General features: G+C 44.1%; 2 protein-coding genes across 6 annotated transcripts in view; both read left to right on the top strand.

The window, feature by feature from the left end:
• Positions 1–1,862: 1,862 nt before the first annotated feature.
• On the top strand, positions 1,863–5,931 carry NDUFB8 (NADH:ubiquinone oxidoreductase subunit B8). Of its 2 annotated transcripts, XM_080621347.1 has the most exons (5): positions 1,863–1,986; positions 2,160–2,286; positions 2,857–2,956; positions 4,735–4,890; positions 5,565–5,914. In XM_080621347.1, exons 1-5 carry the CDS (start codon positions 1,887–1,889, stop codon positions 5,655–5,657), a joined length of 576 nt encoding a protein of 191 aa, XP_080477473.1. In that variant the 5' UTR covers positions 1,863–1,886; the 3' UTR covers positions 5,658–5,914. The 2 variants fall into 2 exon arrangements, with proteins under 2 accessions (XP_080477473.1, XP_080477474.1); XM_080621348.1 differs by lacking the exon at positions 4,735–4,890 and having other exon boundaries at positions 5,565–5,931.
• Positions 5,932–7,987: 2,056 nt separating this feature from the next.
• Positions 7,988–24,185, top strand: part of SEC31B (SEC31 homolog B, COPII coat complex component) — a 36,869-nt gene continuing 20,671 nt past the window's right edge. Inside the window, exons 1-11 of one of the 4 annotated variants that reach the window (XM_080622084.1) lie at positions 7,988–8,216; positions 11,365–11,453; positions 14,081–14,204; positions 14,994–15,189; positions 15,965–16,060; positions 17,136–17,276; positions 17,747–17,889; positions 18,139–18,238; positions 20,049–20,210; positions 22,113–22,265; positions 23,012–23,242. In XM_080622084.1, coding sequence (XP_080478210.1) covers positions 11,375–11,453; positions 14,081–14,204; positions 14,994–15,189; positions 15,965–16,060; positions 17,136–17,276; positions 17,747–17,889; positions 18,139–18,238; positions 20,049–20,210; positions 22,113–22,265; positions 23,012–23,242 — 1,425 coding nt within the window. In that variant the 5' untranslated portion in view covers positions 7,988–8,216; positions 11,365–11,374. The remainder of the gene's footprint in view (positions 8,217–11,364; positions 11,454–14,080; positions 14,205–14,993; positions 15,190–15,964; positions 16,061–17,135; positions 17,277–17,746; positions 17,890–18,138; positions 18,239–20,048; positions 20,211–22,112; positions 22,266–23,011; positions 23,243–24,185) is intronic. The other 3 variants (XM_080622082.1, XM_080622083.1, XM_080622085.1) reach the window with 3 other exon arrangements.

Genomic DNA, 24,185 nt, shown 5'->3' with positions numbered 1-24,185 from the left:
GCAGGGAGCGGCGGCAGTGGCGACGAGCAGCGCCCCCGCGCGGGGGGAGATTGGGGGCGGTCTCTGCTCCCCTCCGCCTGTCGGCTTGTTCCGGCGTTTTTGGGCATCCGTGGACCTGGGAGTGCACGCGGGAAAAGAAACAGCTGCAGGAATCGGACGGGATCGCTGTGTTCCTCGTGTCTCGTCTCTTTGCCGCCCTGCACTCCTTCAGCTGGCGGCCCTGGCTTCGCGACGGGCACTAGTGCGGCTCCTTGAAGCTGCTCCACCACTGCTTCCCTAGGGAAAAAGGCAAGTGGTGTGTGACTACATCAGTTTAGTAAGATTTCATGAGCTGTGTGCCCAGCGCCAGAGCTATCGAATTTGTATGCTTTTATCATGTGAGGCAAAGTCTACATTTTGCCTGTAAGCTGCAAGCAGCAAGAACAATTATAGCTCTTTCCCAAGAATGAGTGCCATGTTGGCCGTTAGGTCTTGAGAACATTTCGGTCATACAATGGTTTTCATCTTACAGTAGATGGACTTGGTGTTCTGGCTGTGTAGAAGTTTATTTTGATGAGAGTAACACAATCTATTTTCCTCTGCCGTTCCACAATGTATTAGTATGCTTAGTTTATATGAAAATGCATGCCCATTGCTCTTTAAATCTACACGACTGCTCCTGTACAGATTAAGAAAAACCTTTACAACACATTTGCAAATGTATTTGGGTGCTTAAGAAGCTTGAGCCACACCTGTGAAAGACTCATACATAAGCCATAAAGTAAATACCCAGAGGTGAAGAGCCAGTGCAAGGAGCAGATGATCAGGATCCAAACCTGCAGCGAGCTCTTGAGCCCAGATTGACAGTGCAGCTGGGAACCAAGGGTCCCCACTTCCAGCACAACACTGCTGTCCCCAGTGTGCCGCACGCTACAGAGGTGGAACAGGCATGGAAATTGCCAGCGGCCTCTGCAATGGAGAGTTGGGCTCCAGTTATTAGATAACTGACATACTAACTTCACTGCAAACTCGGTTGCAAGGGAGTTGGCTGAACTGAGATACCATCCCTAAAACAATGGGATGAGGCCTTTCTTTGGGATAAGCAGAAGAATCCTGTTCTAGCCTGTGACAATGCCCCCACCTCAGGCACACTGCATCTCAGGTATATTCTTGTGGTTCATGGCTCTCTTCATTCAATTAGTAGGTGTACAATTAATGTTGTTATTAGAAGGAATGGCTTTAAAGACAAATTGTCACTGATAGTTTTTGAGCTGCAAAAGTTTATAATGTAGATCGTTATAGAGACATTACCCATTATGGCTGATGTGAACAACTGAAGGAAAATGAGTTCAACTACCACAGAGTTTACATAATGAAGTAAACTGCAAAAGCCTTTAATGCTCGTATAGATTTTATCTGCAATAATGTATTGCTTGTTTGAAGAATAGCATCACTAAATTAACGCACCATTTCAGCTGTTCATATTTCCCTGGCTGCACAGGGATAAGACGATTACATTTGGGTATTAACTTTAATAATATTGATACTGATACAAAGCAGGCAATTTGCATAACGCCACCAGCCACAGCATCGATCCGGCTGAGCATCGACCCGGTTCTCTGCAGGAGGCTGACCCGCATCTGCAAGGTAATACCTGACATAAATTCCCATTATCCCGCTCCAGACGGTGACAGGGCGAAATATCGCACCGATGCTCTTTCCGTCCATTAGCTCTTATGCCGATATTATAACAGCAGCGGCTGATTAATTCATTAATGCCCTGGACCGGCAGAGGTGTGTGTTGTGCACTGCGCTAGCCCCGCCCCCCGCTCTAGCCCCCCCCTCTAGCCCCGCCCATCGCCCGTGCTCCTACGTCCCTACCGGCCGCCGTCGGCCGCAATTGCGCGATGGCGGCGGTCGGGTTCCGTCTTGTCCTCTGGCAGCGTGCACCCGCGCGCCTGCAGTCGGCGCGGGCTGCCTTGGCGGCGCCCCCGGGGGCGCGGGCGGGTGAGTGAGCGGGGAAGAGGCAGCGGAGCGCCTTGGCAAGTGGCGGGGCGAGTGTCCTTGAGGCTGTGGGCTGGTGGCGCCGGGGCCGGGCTGTGAGGGCGGCGCGACTTCCCCGGCCCGGCCATGGCTGCCGGGGGGCCCGTGCCCATCCGGCCGTGTTGCTCTCCCGACAGCCTCGCAGATGACCCAGGACATGTTGCCCGGGCCATATCCTCGCACGCCGGAGGAGCGGGCAGCCGCCGCGAAAAAGTACAACATGCGGGTGGAGGATTACGAGCCCTACCCTGACGACGGCTTCGGGTGAGCTGGGGTGGTCCGGTGCCCCGCAGCACCTCTGGTTCTGTGCGGAGGGACTGCGGGCTTGTGGCTTCTCCTGAGCGCTCGCAGATGCTGTGAGCTTAGCGTTTGAAGGCGCTTTTAATACAGGAACAGGTGGAATGAGTTGGAGACCCGCACGATTAAAATACCATATGAGAGGCTTTGTATGCCGATGTGGTGCAGGGCTAATGGAGATGAATGGAAAGCCATCTCTAGAATAAAAAATTCAGGAAGTGTTTAAATGTTAGGGAATGCTATGGCATGGGCAAGCCAACTACAGTTCTGTTCTTCACTCTAGCTTGCATTTTCTTCCAGCTAGCATAGCCCAGAAAGCCACATTGGAGGAATGCTGTTTGCTACAGTGACATCAATGTGATAATGGTTGTGCTAGTTGCATGTGTGCATTTAAAAATTCATATTCGTAGAAGCTATAAAATCAAATAAAAAAAGAATGCTTCTGTTTTCATAAGCCTATCCTCTAGTGTCTCCGATAAAATGTCTAAATTAATGCAGATTTCTTATGTTTGAGGTTTTCTTGTCTGTTTCTCACAGTTATGGTGACTATCCCAAGCTCCCTGATAAGTCTCATCATGAGAGAGACCCCTGGTACCAGTGGGACCAGCCAGACATGAGGCATAACTGGGGAGAGCCGGTAGGAATCCTAGTAGCACTTTTCAAGCTGCTAATCCATACTACTGGTATTAAATGCTTACATGCATATCTTTGTTAGTGCTTTCTGTTTAATTCTTTGTGTAATCTCATTGCCAAGTTCAGGTGTGTGTTCCTTATGCAAGCATGGACAATTGGTCATTTGGAGGGAGGCTATAGCCCTCAGGGTAGGTATTTTGAAAGCACTGAGGACTTAACGTCTTATTAGATATGAGGAGGAAGACTAAAAAAGTTTATCCATAGGAAAACTCTCATCCATTTTCTGTGCCTGATCTGACTCAGTAGGAGAGTTTAGTTCAGAATCATTTAGCAAAGAAGCCATTGTTTAAGTAAAGTCCTTTTAGAACAATGGTAGTAGCTATTGTTGCTTTATTACCCCAGGGTTTGTTTGGTGGGTTTTTCTTCTGGTTTTTGTGGGATAGAATACAAATAAGGTGGTTTTCTCTGAAGAAATTTTGCAAGATATCCTTTAGACTTTGAAAGTTAACATAGGTGCTCTATCAATTTATCTTAAGTTCTTCAAACTCCTTGTCAGGACTAACTTTTCAGTTAGTGCCGGATCTTTCTGTGAATGACTGCCATTTAACTGTGATTACTGAACTTGGTGATTGACTTGACCTCTTCATACTAACAGTAGAGATTATGTCAACTTGTGTATGCGGTATATCATAGTACAAATACGCCAGAGCATTGTAGCATGTGTGCCACAGTAAATTGCCTGTTATAGAACCACATGGAAAAAAACATGGCAATTCTGAGTTGTGGTGGTGTTTGGTACAGGAGGGTGAGTATAGGTACCCTTGCACATGGGGTTGTCAGTAAGGGACCAAGTGGAATATACTGATGCATTTCAGCTGTCAGCATGTGCCTCTGTTTAGGAAACAGAGTTCTGCTTAGACTGGCTATCTGGGCTTGATAGCAAATGGCTCTGCGTGCATATGGGAAAGCTGGGGAGCTAGAGGCAGTGCCTTAGCTGCAAATTAAAGAGTTCTTTGCTTTCAGTAGTGTGAAAGGAGACTATAAGCAGAACATGCTTGGCACTTCCCTGTGTATACTTCAAAGCATAAGCTTAAAATGCCCATCTGCTTCAGTCAGAAGGGCATTAGCTTACTACCAGTCCTGCTGTGGTCATGGAATAACAACAGCAGCAGGTACCCTACCTGGTTTGAGGAACCAGCCTCCAAGTTATAGGTAGTTGCTTCTTTGTTTGAAATTACACTGCTACTTCTGTTTGGGTATGTTCCATAAATGAGGGTACCAGTTTATACCATGCCTTTTCAATGGTGTTGGGAAACAAATATAATACAGTGATTATGTATACAAATAAAAGCTGCTGCTACCCTGTAATTAAGCATATTAGCTGGTGTAAGTATAGGATGGAATTTAAAGTCCTGAGTTTTACTGTAACTGACAACTTGCTATGACTGTAGGTAAATCATAGAATCATAGAATAGTTAGGGTTGGAAAGGACCTTAAGATCATCTAGTTCCAGCCCCCCTGCCGTGGGCAGGGACACCCCACACTAAACCATGTCACCCAAGGCCTCATCCAACCTGGCCTTGAACACTGCCAAGGATGGAGCATTCACAACCTCCCTGGGCAACCCATTCCAGTGCCTCCTCTGTGGCTTTAACTCCATTTTCAAGGTGGAGATGAAACAGCTTCTGGCAGTTTTGCGAATGCTGTAAAACACTTCTTCCCTTGATAAAAGCAGCTTGAGCATGGTTGGTAAATGTCTGATGGTTTTCTTCTGTTCTTTAGATGCACTGGGACTTTGACATGTATACCCGGAACCGTGTTGATACATCCCCCACTGTAGTCCCCTGGCACATCATGCGCAGACATTTCTCTATCTTTCTGGGTACCATGCTGGTCATGTTTGTTATTGGAGGGATATATCCGTCTTACATGCCTGTGGTGAGTGATGTTCTTGGGTAAAGGGAGGAAAAGTAGCTGTGTTTCTTGTCACTGCTGGTACCCAGAAGAGTGGTTTTGCTGAAGCAGAATGATTGGTGTGAATGCAAAATCCTGCTGCTGGCAGGCCGGGAGGTGTCCTGTGGCCTCGTCCAGCCTGAGTTGTTGTTTTGACTGGCTTGGTTCAGCTCACAGGTTCTCTTTCATAGTTAGCAGTTCCTGTTCCCAGGGAACTAATTTTAAGCTATGCTTCTTACAGTACCCCTTCTTTGATCTAGGTATTCTCCTTCACTGTGCTCATCTGCTGGAGTGTGATGCTTTATCTCCTCTTTTGCCCTGTTTTTAGTTATATCTCATGACCTGTATCAGTTGGAATGTACTTCTGAAAAATACATCTGAATAATACACAAATAGCTTTTGCAATATATTATCCTCATGCTGTGAGATGAACTGTTGGTTAAGTTTAAATGCAAGACCACTTTGATGTTTCTGTTAGAGGACATGGGTTTATACAAAGAACTCTGTCACTGAATTTACTTCCCTTATACTCTAATATTCCTACTGAAGCACTTAAGAAATAGAAATTTAAACTGGAAATAACAAGCCTTGATTTGGGTGGAGGTGCGATGGGATACACCTTCATTTGCTTGGTGAATTAATTTGCCTCTCTCTTGTAGGGACCGAAGCAATATCCCTTCAATGACCTGTATCTGGAGAGAGGAGGAGACCCCAATAAAGAGCCACCAGTGGTGACACACTATGAAATCTGAAAGTTATTGGAGTGCTATGCTTTCCTCTGACACCGATGCTGGGGATGGCATCTTCTCTAGTGTTCACTGTGTTAACACTTGTCCTTCAAGGTTCAACCACTAGCTGCAGTGAAATAAACCGATGACGTCTACTGTCCTAGTTGTCTTCTGTTGGTTTGAGAGAGCTGAACAGTGGCCAGTGAAATTGAATGACCTTTGCCATTTTTCTAAATGGCATTATATTGTTGGGCAAACTTCTGAGAGCAGTCCTAGGATCGCTGCTAGTTTATGTAACTTGTGCACAAACATCCCTCAACTAAGCCTGTCTGTGAAGGAGATACTGCCTATTACCCAGTGGCTTACAGCAGGTGCTGCTTGATGTTGAACTCGAGTGTCATAATTTAATGTGAAATGACAGGCAAAACCAGTCTGGCAAGTGGTGGTGCCTGGGAGTCTCATACTGTGTGAATAACTGTTCATCCTTACTGGCATTGATCTTTTCCTGGTTTAGACGCCCTCTCGAGTGAAGCTTTATACAACCAGTAGGGAGCACCAGTGAGGCACAGAGCCTTGCCGTGTATAGCTTGAAGCGTGCTGCCCAGGTGTGGGCTGCAGTGATATGGAAAGGCTAATGAGCAAGTCCAGTTTTGGCCAGGCCTGTTCTGCTCTGCCTCGGCTTTGGTCCAAGAACACGGATGCTCAAGTTGCTCCTGTGTGGCCCGAGTTCATCCACCACTGTTGACATTGCATCTGACCCATGAAGTCTGCCTGTCTTGCTGCAAACCACTGGTCTAGGGCCTCCTAATGCATTCATTGATAGTTTGCTTGGGAAGGTTATATATGCAAATTGATTAAGCTCCTAGATGTGTTCAGCTCCATTCTTCCTTTACCATAAGTTTTTCCTCTTGCTACTGGAGGAGGCAGTACCCTCAGTACTGATTTACAGTGAAAGTTCTCTCAACTCCCCTGTGCTGTTTTAGGCCCTGCTGTTTGGCTGCAGGAGTGGGTAATCACAGAAGGCTAAGGGCTTGGACTGTTCTGGGTGCCTCCTACAAACTGCGTGCTGTGCTCTCTTCTCAACACCGTGTCATGACTCACAGTTCCTTGCTTTAAGAGAAGCAGGTATCTGGGGACAGTGATTCATGATTTTTGGATCTATAAAGATTTTTAACCCCAGATTGTAAAGGACAGTTAGCTTGATCTCTGTGAAGAGGTTTATGTAAGTGTGTAAGTTCAAGGGGAGTGCATGATAGAATGCTAGGACATACAAATATTTATGCATCATTAAAACTAACCTTTTTGAAGGTGCTGAACAATCATCATTCATCCTGGTATCTGTAAACTGTCACCTCTTCTAGTTACAGAAACACTGAATTCTGAATTATGGACAATGCTGTTTTAAACCCAGAACAGTTTTTAAAGTATTTTTTGAGCTGTGGGGACCTTGAAACTGAATTCTTTGAAAACAAAGTATTTATGCAGGGGAAAAACACTTTAGGGGTACTTTAGTAAGAATTACCATTCCATAGCAGTTACGTGACAGCACTATATACAATGTGAGAGTTGTAAAGAGTCTTCTAGTAAAATGGAAATGATCAGAGCAGTAATGGGATGGGAGCTTTATCTTGCTGTATGCTAAATGATAATGCAGCAGTGGCACAGAGGCAGGCTGAGGCCCATCCAGCTTATTTCACAGCATACCGCATGGCTGCCCTGCCCCAGCACTGTGTGCTGCCGCCTCTTTTGGAGTTTCACACCCAGTCTGTATCTAACCAGTAACTTAATGATGAGTTTTCTTGTTTCTATGGGTAAGGCATATGGGTAGCACACAGTATGGCTCAGAAATCCTTAAAAATGGGGTTTATGGTGTGGGCAAATTTTCTCAAAACAGGAGAGTGGTGAAGGAAGGAGGTCTGGACCCTTCTGGTTTTTATGTTCCATTTTTCTCCCTGGCAACTAGAATGCTTTTAAGAAACCTGATTTCTAAGCCTTTATTTCTAAACCTTTCCCTTCTGCATGCCCTCTCGGGAAGGCTTGAATCTGTATTGAGGCAATATTCTGAGGGGTTGACTTCAGAGGCAGCAGACATACGCTCCAGTTATGGCGTTCCTTGGCCTATAGCGTGAATCATTTCGGGCTCGTGGATGAAGCATGTTTTAATTATCGTTACAAAGGTGTTTGGGAGCCCTCTGTTGAGTCCGGCTGCTGCTGGGGTCCCCGGTTGTGGTGCCGCGGCTGAGGACGGGACACCCCAAACCTGGGCAGGAGAGACCGAGTCAGCCCCCCTCACACACACACTTTCGGGTCGCACCGAAGAGCGGCAGTGGCCCAACCAAGGTGCAGCTCCCGCGCCCTATGCCGAGCTTGCGGTGTCAGCTCCAGCCCTGAGCGACAACCCCGCCGTATCACAGCTGCCAACTCTCGCCTTGGCGCGTGCGCGCGCGCTGCGGGGGCGGGATGTCGGGCGGTGCTTCGCGGACGGCGGCTTTGGGCTCCCGGCGGCCACCGTTGGCAGAGTCGTTGGGTGCGGGAGCGGCTTGGTCTTGGGTTGGCGGCGCGGCAGGGACGGCCAGCGAGCCGGTAAGCGCCGCCGCCCGCTTCCTTCTCTTCTTCCCCGCCGCCTGCGTCCTCCCCTTCTTCCCCGCCGCCTCCGCTCGGTCTGATGAGAGCGGCTGCTCCTGCTCTCGCACCCTTCAGCCCCGCCACTAGGGGTAAGGGCCCGGGAACGGTCACAGAGCGGGGCAGCTCCGCCTGCGACGCCCTTGCTCTCCCAGGGCCGGACCCCTTGCCTCTGTGTCACCCCAGCCCTGGTCTGCTTTGCTACCTGCCGGCCCTGGTGTCAGTGTGCCGGCTCTGTCCCCAGGTTCCGTGGTTCTGTTCCTAGTCCTCTGTCCTGGGAGACCCGGTAGATTGTTTCCCGTCTGCCGGAGGGCCGGCTCCTGGGCAGCGTCAGGCGAGGAGCGCAGAGCGGGGGAGCTGAGCTGTTTGACATGGACCGCGGAGGGGCCTCTGGCGTAGCCGGGAGCCTGTTTGTGATACGCGGTGTTTTCTAACAATGCTTTCTTCCTGGGCCTTACCTCTTTTTCACTATCACACAGTGCAGTGTTGTTGAGCAGAGCAGGCTGACTCGATACGTGTGTATGCACTGCCATCTGTACAGCACTGTGGCGCTTTAGCAATAGCTTTTGAAAGTGCTCAAAGCACAGAAAGTTATTTTATGTACCATGGGAGCTGTCATGGAGGAATGTGCTGAGCCCTGCCCTGCAAACGCCGATTAGCTGAGATTAGTGTCTCTGTGCCTTCTGTGATCGGGGTTTATAATAAGCACTTATGACAACAGCCTGGTTTTAGGGTACTGGGGAGCTGCAAAAGGAGAGTGTCAGCACAATGCAAAGGGAAGGGTCAGTACACAGATTCATATTGATGCTGGGATGTGGAGACAGTCGGGTGGTTTGTCTTTTACCCATTGTGTCGTGGCTGAGAGACCTTTTTCAATTCTTAGGGTGGCTGCTTGTCATCTGGGTGACCTTGGACAAATCTTTTCTGTTCTGCCCAAGTTCCACCGTTAGCTAAGTGGGTTCAGGCTGTCAGTTCCTTTGGGTGCTGCATGGGAAGTCCAGTGTTAGCAGGACTGTTCAAAGAGAAATTATTGGGTGCCCAGTGGCAGGAGGAAGATTGGGAAAGTCAGTAGGAGGGGATTTCTGATTGACAGTGTTTGGGTGGTGCAAGAGAGAGGAGTCACTAGAGTGATACCACTGATGATTATCATGGCAGCTTTGAGGGTCAATTAGTTGCTACAACAACCACATAGTCTTTTAGAATATACTCTAAAGCTGCAAGTATTTCAAGTTAACGTAGGTTAACTTGAGAGGAATTTTTGCCCCTGTCAGCACTGTTTGCATGGTCCACCGTGATCTGACAACATGTGCTTTTACTTTTCACTGTTTATCTGCATGCTTTCCATTTCCCACTGGTGCGGAGTGCTCTGATCTGCTGGGTTTTGCTGGGCAGACACTTACCTTTTAAGGACCTTGTGCAGGGGAGGGTGCAGGAAAATAATGTGGCTCCCTTTGGGACTCGGATTTGTTAATAAGTTAGAGCTGTAATCGGATGTCTGTAGAAGAAGGAGGGATTGTCGTGATTAATTAATCAGAGGTCCTGAATAAAGCATGAGCTTTCTCAGAAGTCTTACATGCTGGTTTGGGAGATATCAGCAGGTGGCAACATCTCCCTTAAAATTCTCATTTGGAAGAGTTGAATACTTGTGAATTTTTCTCAGGTAGCCGCAAGAGGTTGCTAAAGAGGAGCTTTTTCCTGCTTTAAGGATGGCGAGTCCTGCGCTGGATACATGGATACAGACATGCACAGTGTGTAGAAGGATCACTTACCTAAGAGTTAAATCAGGATTTTTATATTTTTTCTTTTTTTTTTTTTCCCTTCCAAACTGACACTTGTAGCCCTGCGTCTGAGCAAAGGGCCATGTGATTCAGACCATGGTTTAGCTGTCAGCACAGCTAATAAAAGCAGTGTCAGGTAACCAAGAAGTTAATCACAGCAAGCTGGCAAGATGCAGAGTGTTGTGCTGGTGCTCCCTGCTGACAGCTGTACTTTATTCAGCATGATACCATGATTGGATAGTTAGCAGCTCTGTTTAGCTAGAGTTATGAGACCACACTGCAGCCAAGCTCAAAAAGTTTTGAAACTGCACGAGGGTGACCCTGCTAGCCTGTGAATGACTGCAGACGCACATCATTTATGTTGCTGGCATGCCCAGAAGGCCTGGGCACAGTCTGGGATGGAGAGGTGCTGGATGCTTTCTCCTCAGCAAGAATGAGATCCTACGTGGAACAATAATTAGCATTTTTTCTCAGTTTTGCAGCCTTCTGGCTGCCTGCTGTTGATGTTTGAATTTCAGTTATCCTGCTACATTATTGCCCAACTAATCTCTCTCTAGTGACATGGGGAAGTTGTGCTCCTATTTTACAGGTGTCAGTTGGTCCATTCAGAGTAAATAAAAAGAATTGTTGTCAGAGCTGAGATTGAAACCCAGCAGCTACTTCTGGGTTGTTTCTTCTCACCTCCTACCATTTACAAACTCAAGCAGAAAGTCAAATGATTTTTTTCCATTTGCTTCTCAGAGGAGTGAGAACAAAGTACATTAACTGAATTGGCACATGCTAGCATTGCACTTTGTTTTCTGTTGCCACGTCACTTTTCTGCTTGGAATTTAGCCTTCCGTGAGATTCCTTTTGCTCTCCTTTTGCATATGCGTATACTGACATCAGCTTGTTCAGTGAGAGCAACTAGTGCTTTGCAGATACCTTTGTTTAAATTAGTTTCTGCAGCTCATTTAAACCAGCCTGGACTGAAGACCTGAGTATGTTGTTTAATTTAGATCCCATTCCTTTTCCTGAAACTCTTCTGTAATTGGAGTATATGAAAGAGAGAGCTATATATGAAACAAAATCTGGGGTCAGACAGCTGAGCTTGTTTTGGGGTGGTTTTTTTGTGGTTTTTTTTTTTTTTTTTTTTAATTAATTCCAAAATACCCTAATTCATTCCAGTAAAACTGCATTCACTGCCTCAGGAAGTAGCAAGTAACTTCTTTCTAATAAGAGCAAATTGTTCTCATGTTATCCTGGTAAGGGGGATATTTTGTTACAGGTGCAATTATTTTTGTGTTGATTTTTATCTCCCTATTCTAACCACTGTGTGAAACTTTTTCTAGAGCCTGGAAGATGAAGTTAAAGGAGATTGAGCGAACAGCTGTCCAGGCATGGAGTCCAGCAAACCACCACCCCATTTACCTAGCAACAGGTAAAGTTCTTCACAGTTCGTGACTATTGAAGTGTGAGTCACAGAGAGATCTGATGTACAGTTGGTTTGAACTTTCAACAGCTCCCACTTTAATAATCTCTGGAAAACCTACTAGCAATGTACTGAGAATATTACAGCCTTTATGTTTTTTGAAGTGCCTGGTAGAGGATTACTTCTATGCCGAACTTTGACACCTTAAAGGCTAGTGATTTTTCAAGGGGTGGATACGTGGGGGTTTTGATACAACTTCCAGTTCAGTCTGCATGACCTTCATCACCTGCTTGCCTTGAAAAATACTTGGTATGTCCATGGGAGAAAAAATGTTCGTTCTGGTCATGTTCATTCAAGCTCACTTTTACTTTTGTTCGTCTGCAGTCATTATCACTGGCTTGACCTCTTCTCCCTAAAGTTGCCTGTTTTGGTTAACATTCTATTTTCAATACTTCTGCAAAACCTTACATTTGAATTTTGTTGATACTATTCATCAGTGTTAATTTTATTTCCTGAAGCGCGAAGTCATTCTCTTTACTGAGTTGGCAACAGGTGAGTTTAGTGTCTGTGTGGAACTGACAGTTTGGATTGTTATACTGGGTTTGCATGGCAAGGTTTTGGTAGTGGAGGCCTACAGGGGTGGCTTCAGTGAGAAGATGCTAGAAGCTTCCCCTATGTCTGATAGAGCAAATACCAGCCATTTCCAAGACAGACCTGATATTGGCCAAGCCCATCAGTGATGGTGGTAGTGCCTCTTGGATAATGTGTTTAAGAAGGGGAAAAGTTACTGTGTAGGAACAAATGCAGCTGAAGAGTGAGAGGAAGCAGTTCTGCAGACACCATGGTCAGTGAAGAAGCAGGGGGAGGAGGTGCTCCAGGCACCAGAGCAGAGATTCCCCTGCAGCCCGTGGTGCAGACCATGGTGAAGCAGGCTGTGCCCCTGCAGCCCATGGAAGTCCATAGTGGAGCAGATCTCCACCTGCAGCCCTTGGAGGACCCCATGCTGGCACAGGGGGATGCCCAAAGGAGGCTGTGACCCTGTGGGAAGCCTGCTGGAGCAGGGTCCCAACAGGACCTGTGGCACCATGGAGAGAAGAGCCTGTGCTGGGGCAGGTTTGCTGCAGGACTTTTGACCCCATGGGGGACCCAAGCTGGAGCAGTCTGTTCCTGAAGGACTGCACCCTATGGAAGGGACCCGCACTGGAGCAGTTCATGAAGAACTGTAGCCCATGGGAAGAACTTATCTTGGAGAAGTTTGTGGAGGAGTGTTTCCTGTGGGAGGGACCCCAGGCTGAAGCAGGGGAAGAGTGTGAGGAGTCCTTCCTCTGAGCAGAAGGGAGCAGCAGAGGCAACGTATGATGAACTGACCATGACCACCATTCCCCATCCCCCTGTACTGCTGGGGAAGGAGGAGGTAGAAAATTTGGGAGTAAAGCTGAGCCCAAGAAGAAAAGAAGGCGGGAAGAAGGTATTTTAAGATTTAGTTTTTATTTTCTCATTATTCTACTCTGATTTTGGTTATAAATAAGCAATAAATTCTAAACTGATTTCCCCAAGTCAAGTCTGTTTTGCCCATGACAGTGGCTGGTGAATGATCTCTGCCTGTTCTTACCTAGACCCATGGCATTCATTATATTCTCATGTGTCTTTCATTATATTTCATTATATTCTCTCTCCCCTGTCCAGCTGAGGAAGGCAGTGATAGAGCAGCTTTAGTGGGCACTTGGCATTCAGCCAGGGTCAACCCACCACAGTTGTTTGCCCAGCATTGCTATTTTGGTCTGATTTTTTTTCTCGGGGATGAATGTCAAAAGAATGTGACAAAATTTCAGCTGTTGCCTTAAAAGCAACAGCACCATTTTGGGGGTAGGTGGTCTATTTTGTGTTTTCGTAATGAGGCCAGAGTTTTGATTGGACCAACCGTCTTGGCTTTCGTCTGCTTTAGGTCAGAAACTGCATAGTTTCGTAATTTGTGCTGCTTTTTAATAGTCTCTCGGGCACTTTCCGTGCCGTAGACAGTTACAGAGCATCTCTGTGGTAACTGAGTGACTGTTTGCCTGGCAGCATCCTATTAGACAATGTCAATTCAATTTTTAGCTTTTATTCTGTAAGCTGGGAGAAGGAAGGAAGCCACCACTGGGTGACTGCTGTCTGTGGGTCACTGGGGTACGTTTAGCTGGCTAAGGTTGAAGAACTTTAGCTGTAGACTAGGTTTAAAAGTTCTGATTAAGACTTCATGGTCGTGGTTGAGGAGCAGTATACAGAAATATTTGGGATCATAATTGTGTCTGCCTTTCCTAATGTGACTGTACTTATCAGTTAGATAAGGACTTAATATCAGAAGCTATGGCTGCTTGGAAAAGGGCATATGAATTTTATCTATCCCAAGAAAGAAAGCTATTCATGCAACAGTGACCCTGGTGCCCAAAATTTATTGAAGAAGTTCTAATTTCTTTCAAAGTCGTTGTTATAATTATTTGTCTCTCTTTCTGAGGTGTTCAGACATGTTCTGTCTTTGAACAGGTACACCAAAGTTGTATTGGTTATGAAGAAATAGGTTTCCAGTGCCTTGCTCTTTCTGTAGCTCGTGCTCTTGAAAAAAGTGCCCACTTGTGTTGTCCTTGTACTTCTACTAGGAACATCTGCCCAGCAACTGGATGCATCCTTCAGTACAAATGCCACCTTGGAGATATTTGAGGTTGACTTCAGGGATCCCTCCCTGGACATGAAGCAAAGAGGAACACTTCCTGCCTCAAACAGGTACTAGAGGCTCATACCGATACATCAGTCAAGGGAACTGAAAAGGGCTTTTCTGGTACAAGAAAGGAGGGGAGGAGAAAACATGTTGAACACGTTTTCAGGATATAAAATGATCTTTTGCATCAGTTGACCTCAGTCTTCAAGAATGGAACATTTTTGTTGATACAAATTTTGTTGGGTGTAAAAGTAGAGCAGTTGGACCATTGGAGAAACCTCAAAGGACTTATATATGGTAGTCAGTCAGTAGAGTCTTTCTGTCAGTTTGCTAGGGCTAGTGATTTCCAGTAAAGACACTAGAGGCAGATTGAAACTTACTTTCCAGCTTTTTTAGACAAGGTGATTTCTTAGGCTCATCAATGTAGGTGATGCTTGCACTCAGCATAAAAAACAGTCTGATTTCTAACTAGCATATTTGTAAAAGGGGTAAACATAATTTTCAGACAATAGCTCTGGAAAGAAAGGCACATTGTCCTCTAATCTAATTTTCTATGTAGTGTAGGTTAGAGGATATCACCCATCAAATATCATATGAGGGCCTAAACATTTTAAACAAACAAAACTAGCTCTTTCTCTGTAAGTTCTCTTTAGGAGTCTTTGGAAGGGAGCTTATTTCTCTTCTTGCACGTAAAAGCCACAGTCTTCTTAAAAAGGGAAATGGTTACTTAAGGTGCAGACTGATGGTTATGTTTGATAGGTTGGAACATGGATGTGTTTTTTAGTAATGCAGAGGACATCTTGATTTCCACCAAATACTGTGGCCTATGCCAGCTTTTTTTTCTTATTTTTTAGGTTTCATAAGCTGATCTGGGGTAACTTTGGAAATGGGTCTCCAGAGTCCTCCGGAGTGATCGTTGGTGGAGGGGATAATGGCGTACTGACAATGTACAGTGTGCACCACATCTTGGCTTCAAAGGGTGAGCCTGTAATTGGGCAGACAGAAAAACATTCAGGTCCTGTTCGAGCTCTTGACTTCAACCCTTTCCAGGTAGGCAACATTAACATACTTATAACCAAGGGAAGGTTAACCTCCATGTTAAGAAATATGTTTTTCCCTTGAGTATAGTGATTTATAGACTGAAGAAACAGTTCTTAACTTGAAAGAGGCATGGTAGTTGTGACACAAGTATGGTTTGGGACTCTGATTTGGGTTCTGTTCACAGCTTTGCTGCTGAATTCCTCAGTGACCTTCATGAAGTCTCTTATCTCCCTGTAAAATCGTGTTTTGTAATACTGTAACATGTTAGACCATTATACATTTAAAATCAGAAACTCTTTTTTAAAATTTGTTCAGTTGGTGTTTAATTCAGTGGGGCTCTGATCACACTTAAAAGGACTGCAACATGAGCAAGTAGTGAACAGAACAGTTCTTGTTAACACAAAGGCAGATTGAAAGTTGTCTGCAGAGCCCTGTGGGAAGCCTGCATCTTCTCAGAAGAAATAACCCTTGGTGCTGGGATGCAGGGATGCAGGGCAAAGGCTGATCTGGCCAGAGGCAGTGGCTTCCACCCCTGTGCCAGAGTTTCATGATGACTAGCAGCAGCCACCTGCACATGTAGCTTGCTAGGCAAATTTTAAACTAGTCTGTACCATGGCACAACTGAAGGCACAGGGGCCAGAGATGTGCTTAGTTTATAATCTGGTTACTATCTTTCTTCTTACCAGTGGCTGTAAAATGCAATTCTTATCTGACACTTATTTGTAAGAAATTGTCTTTTTTCCTTGTGAGCAGAAACTCAGCTTTGCTTTTGTTTCTTCTACAGAGTAACCTCTTGGCTTCTGGAGCCAACGATTCTGAAATTTTCATCTGGGACTTGAATAACTTCAATGTGCCTATGACTCCAGGGGCTAAATCACAGGTAAATTAAGTTTTCCTCTGGGCAGTTTTACCCCTGCAGTTTCAAATCTTACTAGGCAAGGCAAAAAGATGTGTGTGAATTCGTCCTGGTCTAGTCAGGCTGTGAAGGGAAAATGACCTTGATGTCTGTCAGGAGAAAGATGAATCAGAAGTGACTGATTACCTTCATTCTGGGGAGGTGCAAAGAGTGTTGTAAAGGCGGGGGGGAGGTAGGCTGACAAGTGCTGGAGTGATGCACTTTGCATGGATGGGTAAGCTCTTTGTGGATTTGAATCAAGTAACTGACCAGTTTATCTTGTGATCCAGCTGGGGCATGTGTGATGGATTAAGAAGGTTTATTGGACCTTCTCTAAGGGATGAATTTATTTCAGGCTTCAGCTGAAGCTTTTCATATCTAATGAAAGTAATATCCATAGCAGAGTCACTGAGCCATGTAATGCATCTTGGCTATTACTCCCGGATAACATTTCCCAAGTTTGAAGAGGAAGAAGCTTCTGATATTCTGGTGCTGATAGTGCTATTCAGGGCAATCAACTCCTGAAAGTAGAAAAAATCGTAGTAAACTTGCCTAAAAGCAGGCCATGTTTTGCCTCTGGTAAGCATCCTGTTTGTTTCCTTGCCTATCTCTTTGCACTGTGGTAGATGCTGTAACAACAATTAGCCTTGAATGTTTCATCATTTTCCATCTCACTGCACTCCTGAAATGTTGCACACATTAAGTTCATCCCAGGAGTCAGGGTAGAAGCATCTATGTTCTCTCAGCTACAGTTCTCTATGGACTGATTTGTAACACATATGGTCAGTGCAGAATCCAGCACCTGCCCCCAAAATGCAAAGGTGCTTTTCCAAGTAATGTTCCCCCATAGAATTTGACTGTTCACTGTACTCTCTGAGTAAAGGACTTCCCATGCTTCCAAGTCTTTCTGGTCAGTGCTGATGATACTTCCAGTTGATCAGTGATTGAAGAGAGAAGTCTATATATATCAAATCCCTTAGTTAGGCTAGTGACAGAATCCTGTGATTAGTGTTCCCTCAACATAGGGATAATGGATGTGTGGCCTTTCCTGTCTTGACAGCCTCATGAAGACATTAGTGTGGTGTCCTGGAATCGGCAGGTGCAGCATATCCTGGCCTCTGCTCACCCGAGCGGCAAGGCTGTGGTTTGGGACCTCAGGAAGAATGAGCCTATCATCAAAGTCAGTGACCACAGTAACAGAGTGAGTGGAGGAGAGGCTGTGGTTCTAAACAGCTTACAACATGCTGCATGTGACTATGAAGCAGTGGCATAGGCTCTTGGAATCAAGTATTTTTACTGTGGGAGCTGTTGGTTTTCTTAATTTACCTCTTTTTTTCCCTAATGAAATGGAGAAACAAGACCCTTCACTGTTCTTAAAATTCGGGCACCCTTGCATTCAGTTTCTCTGTTCACAGTTCATTTATGAGAAGCCTCCTGTGATTTAATTCCAGCTGTCTTCCTAGGGCAACTTTCAACTTCAACTTCTGTATGGTTAGTGGGGGGTTTTTTTGCTGTGTAGTGAAGGTAGAAATACTTCCCACAGCAAGATATTTCTAGGTTTGCTTTGTCTTGAGCATTCTAGTCAAGTGCAGAATGATATGGCTCTGGGCTATTTGTGCTATTGCCAGCTTGCTTTGCTGAATTTTCAGCCTATGCTATTTTTGTCCCTAGATGCATTGCTCAGGAATGGCCTGGCATCCAGAAGTTGCAACCCAGCTAGTCCTTTCTTCTGAAGATGACCGCTTGCCAGTGATCCAAATATGGGACTTACGTTTTGCTACCTCTCCTTTGAGCCAGCTGGAAGGGCACACAAGGTGAGGGTTTGCTTGTTGTGTGCCTCTTCAAGAATCTCCATCTTTAAAAGGTAGACATCTGGGAGACTGGACTTAAGGAGACCTATGATTTTTTGCTAGGTCTGCTTTGTTTCACGCATGAATGGTTAATGGTGGAGATGAGAACTAGTATTTCTGAGCTTAAGTACAGGTGCATGCTATTTTCCAGGTAACAGGGTGGGAGAGTGGACTGTGTATGAAATATAACTGTTTCTTTCTGATCTATTTTAGGGGAGTTCTCTCTGTCTCTTGGTGCCAGGCTGACCCCGAACTGCTGCTGAGTAGTGCCAAAGACAACCAGATCTTGTGCTGGAATCCAAGTGTAGGGGAGGTACATAACCACAGCTCTAAGTGCACGTGGTCTGCTTTATAGAGTTGTGTGCTATTCTACGTGTGTGTCTTTTCTCTGTATCCTTATGGAGTGCCAATGAATTTCTTCTAGTATGTCTTCTACATTCTTCCTGTCTGGTGTGAATGTGAGTGTTGTCCTTATCCAAACTGAAAACAACAGAGGCAGAGATTTTCTCTGCTATATCTGTGTCGGAGATCATAGATCTTTTTGATTCTTCTTCTTACTTCTCCTAGGTAGTATGCTTTTTTGGGAGAAACTTGAAGGAATTTGTTACGGTCATTGAAGGTGTGTGAACTTTATTCATAGTGCAGTGGTTTCACATGTATGTGCTTATCTAGTCGTAGATCTCAAAATTACTCTCTTTGAAATGTTTAGATATCACCTGAATTAAAATAGGACTGTGTAAAAATCTTTTTGCACACCTACTCTTTCAATGCAGAGTTTCTGGATAAAACTGAATTTTGAACTTTGAACAAAATTCACTCAGTTGGTCTTTATGATAGCACAGGGAAAGTACTCTCACAATACTGAAAAAGTTCAACAGGAGCCCCAGGCTCGATTTGTTTCATGGGACAATTTCACTTAGCCTTGGAGGCATGGAAAAAAAACAACAAACAAACCCATTTTCATAAAATGCATGAAATGCTGCTGTTGTGGTTTGATGAGGTTTGATGCTCATTCTGCACACTTCTAGTGGTTAGAAGAGACTCAGGCTCTGAAGCATTCCTGATGTCTAATTTTACAAAAGTCTTTTTGCTGTGTTACAGCAGAAAAATCTAAAAAAAAAGAAAACCAGTTTTAGTGCAGCTGGCTTATCTTTATGCATGCTGCTTTAGATTTGCACTCCAAATTCAAGTTAGACATATATGCATGAACTATTGTTAAGGGACTCCTCCTGATTTGGTACTAATGAACAGAAGATTTGCAGTTGATACAGAAATTGGGAAGGTTTTCAGTAGTAAGGACAGTGCAGTTATAGAATGGCTGATCTGGTAAGTTTGGGAAAGGGTTGATTTCTTTGTGTATTGGTAGTTTGTAGTTTTTAATATAAGCAAATGCAAAGTTTTATACCTGGAACAGACAACACAGATCATGTTCCTACAGAAAAAGAAGCTGTGGTTCTCTGTGCTTTGTGTGTGTGAGGCATAAAGAAAATCTCTTCATTTTGCAGACTGGAGGTTCAAAGTCAAGGTTGTGTTAGTGGGTTGCCCAACATCAGGCAGGAAGTCTGTGACTGGATCATGAATTGAACTTTGGTTTTTTGAGTACTAGACCAGAAACTTGTTGGCTGCAATGTCCTTCATAGTTCATCTGCAGCTGTTACAGTCCTCTTTTGTTGTTCTACTTTTTTTCTATAGGCTTATGTTTTCCTTGTAAATTTTTATTCCAGACTACTCTTTCTGTTTATATGTTCTTGCTGATGACACCTTCTTGCCCTTCTGGCTTCTGCTTTTCTTGTGGTGTTCTCCCTTGGTTAACAGCAGGTGCGACAATATTATACCACTCTGATACTGTAGTACTTAGGAAGCAGAGCAAAACGGACTTGTTGCTTTTGGATTTTGTTATATATACAACAATCAGAATCCTGTTGTATAGCAGCTTTCTGTGTCTTTCTGCTTTTTGGACTAAATGTGCTATAACTCAGATGCAAATGTGTCCTTCAAGAAGCAAAAATAAATAAATAAAGTGGTGATATGTAAATAAGGTGTGGCACATTTGCTGTGTCACACTAATTTGGGGAAAGTGTAGGACTAATGTTGTGCATCTACCTTCTCTCTTTCTGTGATAGGTGGTTTATGAGTTGCCCATTCGGAGTCAGTGGTGTTTTGATGTCCAGTGGTGTCCTAGGAATCCTTCAGTCTTCTCTGCTGCCACTTTTGATGGGTGGATCAACATTTATTCTGTTATGGGTGGGAACTTAGAAGCTCAGCAGAAGACACAGGCTGACAAGGTAAAGTCCTGTGAACACGTTACAGCTTGACAGATTGGCAGTTACTCACCTGGCTTCTGAGAGCGCTAGAAGCACACGTGTAACAGTATGAATTTTATGTGATGCAGTCTGTTACATCCAGCAGGTTGGATTGTTGCTTGGTGTGGGAACCAGTGTGGGATTCTTAATATCCACCAAGTCCAAAAGGGACTACATTGCTCTGGACAAAGGTGTCTTGGTATTTCTTGTAAAATTCATTAGTGTGTAAAGACAACCAAGGCCAAGTGTAGTTTTAATGTTACATATATTTTATGGTTATTGCTACTAGACTAAAAATAAAGCAGCACACCTGTTAGCAACAAGTTTGTCTTGTCATCATGTTAAATACATTGATATTAATTGATACAATATGTGATTCTTTATTAGTTTAGAAGATAATTTTAAGAAGTAGCTTATAAGCCACTATTAACAATTTTCCTCAAGTCAATTTACTATAATTTGGAGCATATTAATATTTTGATACTGAAACCCATTACTTGGCCAATGAATAGATGGGCAACCTCTGAACAGATTAAATGTCAGTACTGTCTAAAATTTTAGTTTTAATCTGGTGTCTAGTCTTTTAATTCCCTTCCTTTCTCCCAGCCAACAATTCAGGTTTTAAGTGGATACATATGAGCTGGCTTAAGTGTTATTTATATAGTAGTTTACAGCTGACTGAGTTCAGTTTCATAGGATTTGCAAGAGATAGAAAATATTTTATCAAGCAACAGCTGTAGGCGATTAAGGATTTATTTAACCCATGGAGAATTTTCTTTCTGTGCATTCTTCATGATCATGTACCACACTTCCACTGTTCTAAATTTGAGAACAGTGTTGTTGAATAACTCCTAGATAAATAGAATAACAAGTAAGAACACAAATAGGAGAGGTCTTTTCTCCAGATTTCATGGTATCAGGACAGAAAGTCTGTTGAAGACCTGGTGATTGATGTTGCTGCTATCCCTGGTAGTGTGTATTTATTCTTTGAAGATCTAGGCTGATTGATCTGTTAGGTATAGCTGTTTCTTCAGGAAATGGTCTTTCTTTGGAATTGTTTTCCCCTCAAGAAAGACTTGAAAGGCAAAACACGTAGATCTTGTCTGTGATTCTTTGGCAGCCTTAGCTTGATCAGCCTTCCTTTCATGTATGGGGCTTGGCTATATTTTGGAGCTATGCCCTGTGTCCAGTCAAACTTAAAGAGAGTTATCTTTAGCAAACAACAAATCTTGAACAGGATTATCTTTAGCAAACAACAAATTGATACCAACAATGTTAAAAATTAAGAATGCTTTTGAACAGCACTGTATGTATGCTACCTTCCTAAGTGTCAGAAATCCAGATCAGGGGCCACTTTTGACTTTCTTTTGTGTAGACAAGAAAGTCTGGAGAGCTTATTTCACTAGCTTCATCTAAACTATAAAAGCTTGAGATGATCCTTAAAACTAACCCATTTGAAAGACCCCAGCAACAGAAAGGGAAACAGCATTCCTGTCTGAGCAAAACAAGAAATAAATCGGACAAATTTTGATTGTGTGTTGTCACTGTCTTGCATGAAACAGTAATTTCGTAACTTCTGTGTTTTAGCTGGATGCTAGGCCAAGCAGTGTTTATTAGGGAATTTGCATCTTGCAAGGGAAGAATTACGTGAAAATCTCTGAAGGTGAAGCTTTCTTGAGAAATTATGTCTGGAACTGTTCGGAAATAGAATTCGCCTCACAGAGGGGCTTGGTGGTACTCCAGTAAGAGATGCTGTAATAGCCTGATAGCCTCTTTCTTCATGAGCAGGGAAAGCAACTAATTACTAAGCAATAGTTTTTTATTGCTTACTCTGTGCTGAGAGAAATTGAATTACATCTTATTCCTTTCTCCATCTGATTGTAGATTTCTTCCTCCTTCAACAATTTGGATCCCTTTGGGACAGGACAGATCCTCCCTCCTCTGCAGGTGCCAGAGCAAGTAGCTCAGACCACCTTGATTCCACCATTAAAAAAGCCACCCAAGTGGATTCGGAGACCTGTGGGGGTTTCATTTGCAGTAAGTAAATGGGGCATCCGTAACTTAAAATGCAGTAGATGTCATCTTGCAACACAGTACTTTTGTCTCCCTAGAGAAACCTTTATCTTCCCATTACTAGTTGTTTTAATGCCTGTTTAAGGTGCAGTATGGGGTCCCATGCAGCTCAACATTCAACATTTCAGCATTCAGATGTATTTCCAACAAGACAGTCCTGTAGCAGAGAATGGGAGGTTATAAGTAGGAGTTAAAGCTAAGGAAGATTCATAAAAACTCGTTTTTGTAGGCTATGACATGCATTCCTATTCTTCTATGTCTTTCTCCTTCCTATCCAGGTATTTCATTTTCTTCACTTCTTTGTTCCTAAATCAAAAGGCTGAATTGTTCTTTTGGCCTGTGACTTGACTTGTCCTCTGACGGCTTAGTGCGTGACATTTGCATGATAGTTTTTATCACTGCAGCCTGCCTCTCCATGTTAGAAAAAACCAAACAGTTCCAAAGGTTACATTTCCTCTATGCCTATCACACATTTGCCGTTGACTGGGCCTGTTAGCGCATACACAAGTGTCATGGTTTTCAGTTTTTAGCTGAAGGGCTTGTGATGTGAGCTCTCCCTGTGTCCCTGCCATCCATAAACATTAAACTGTTTGGGTTCCTTGTGATCACAGCTTGAGCTTGAGTCTGCCTTGCTAAATGAAAAGCTGAGTGAGTTGTATTTACCTTCATTTGTAAGAATGCTTACTGCATCTGCCTCTTGTCTTTCTCAGTTTGGAGGAAAATTAGTTACCTTTGGTCTTACCAAAGCTCCTGGACAGCAAATGCAGCAGACTTACCCACACCAGGTATTCATCAGTCAAGTCACTACTGAAACTGAATTCCTGCTCCGATCCAGAGAACTACAGATGGCCTTGCAGTCAGGGAACCTTCTTGATTACTGCCAGGGCAAGATCCAGACAGCCAAGTTTCCATTTGATGAGAATCTTTGGAACTTTTTGAAGGTAGGATGACTGTGGTGAAACACAGAGGTCAGTTCTTCTACAGTCCTGAGATGGAATGTGTTCATTATGGTCCTCTATAGCCCTTTATATTCCTGTTCTGTAAGATATAAAATGGAACTGGATAGGCTGGTTACTTAGTCATCCAAAGAAAAGTGTTTGCTTTTGAGGTCTTGGAGGTTGTCTTATTTTTCAGTAGGAATGGGCTTTTCAGTGGACTCATCTGGGCCTCCTGTCAAGGTACTAAGCTGGATTTTCTCATCTCAATCCATTGCCAAGCTATATCTGCCTGCTACCTGCAGGAGCTCTTATTTCGCAAGACGAAGTCCAAATAGGCCATGAGATTCCCCAGTAATAAGGGAGAGAGCTGTGGTGCTATGAGTACTGACTGTAGCCCTACATAGGACGATGGTTTCATTGACAATTTGGTAATATGAAAGAGTTTGGTAATGAGGAGTGGCCACTTTTCTGGAGAGGCAGGGCTTAGCCTTGGAAGAGCCTTACAGATACTTATTGACAGACTGTGTGTTTGGCACAATACTGGTATCTTTTCCACAGTGTTACATTTCCATGGGGAATCGGATCTCTTGAATAGAGTGGTCAGGTGTTACCTAGGTGGTGACAGTAGTCTTCATTGCAAGGGTCATTGCAACAATGTCCTCACTGCTTTGGATGAGATACATTGAACTGTCATTTTAGTGAATTTTTATAATCCAGCTGGCCTATGGTTCTGTGAGACCACTCCAGAACATAAAAGATTTATTACTATTTATTGTCTTAAACTACAAACCAAGCTTCTGTGCAAAAGACTGCCCTGCATGACCATTTTTATATCTTCAAGAACAGTTTATCAGTCCTGTAGTAGGAACAGCCTGAGACTTAACTGAGACAAATTCTCCTTGCAGAATGTTAGCCATGCATTAAAGCATACAAATAGAACCTATCA

Source organism: Psittacula echo, assembly GCF_963264785.1.
Source record: "Psittacula echo genome assembly, chromosome: 6".
NCBI lineage: Eukaryota > Metazoa > Chordata > Aves > Psittaciformes > Psittacidae > Psittacula > Psittacula echo.
This window is presented reverse-complemented; position numbering and strand designations above follow the sequence as displayed.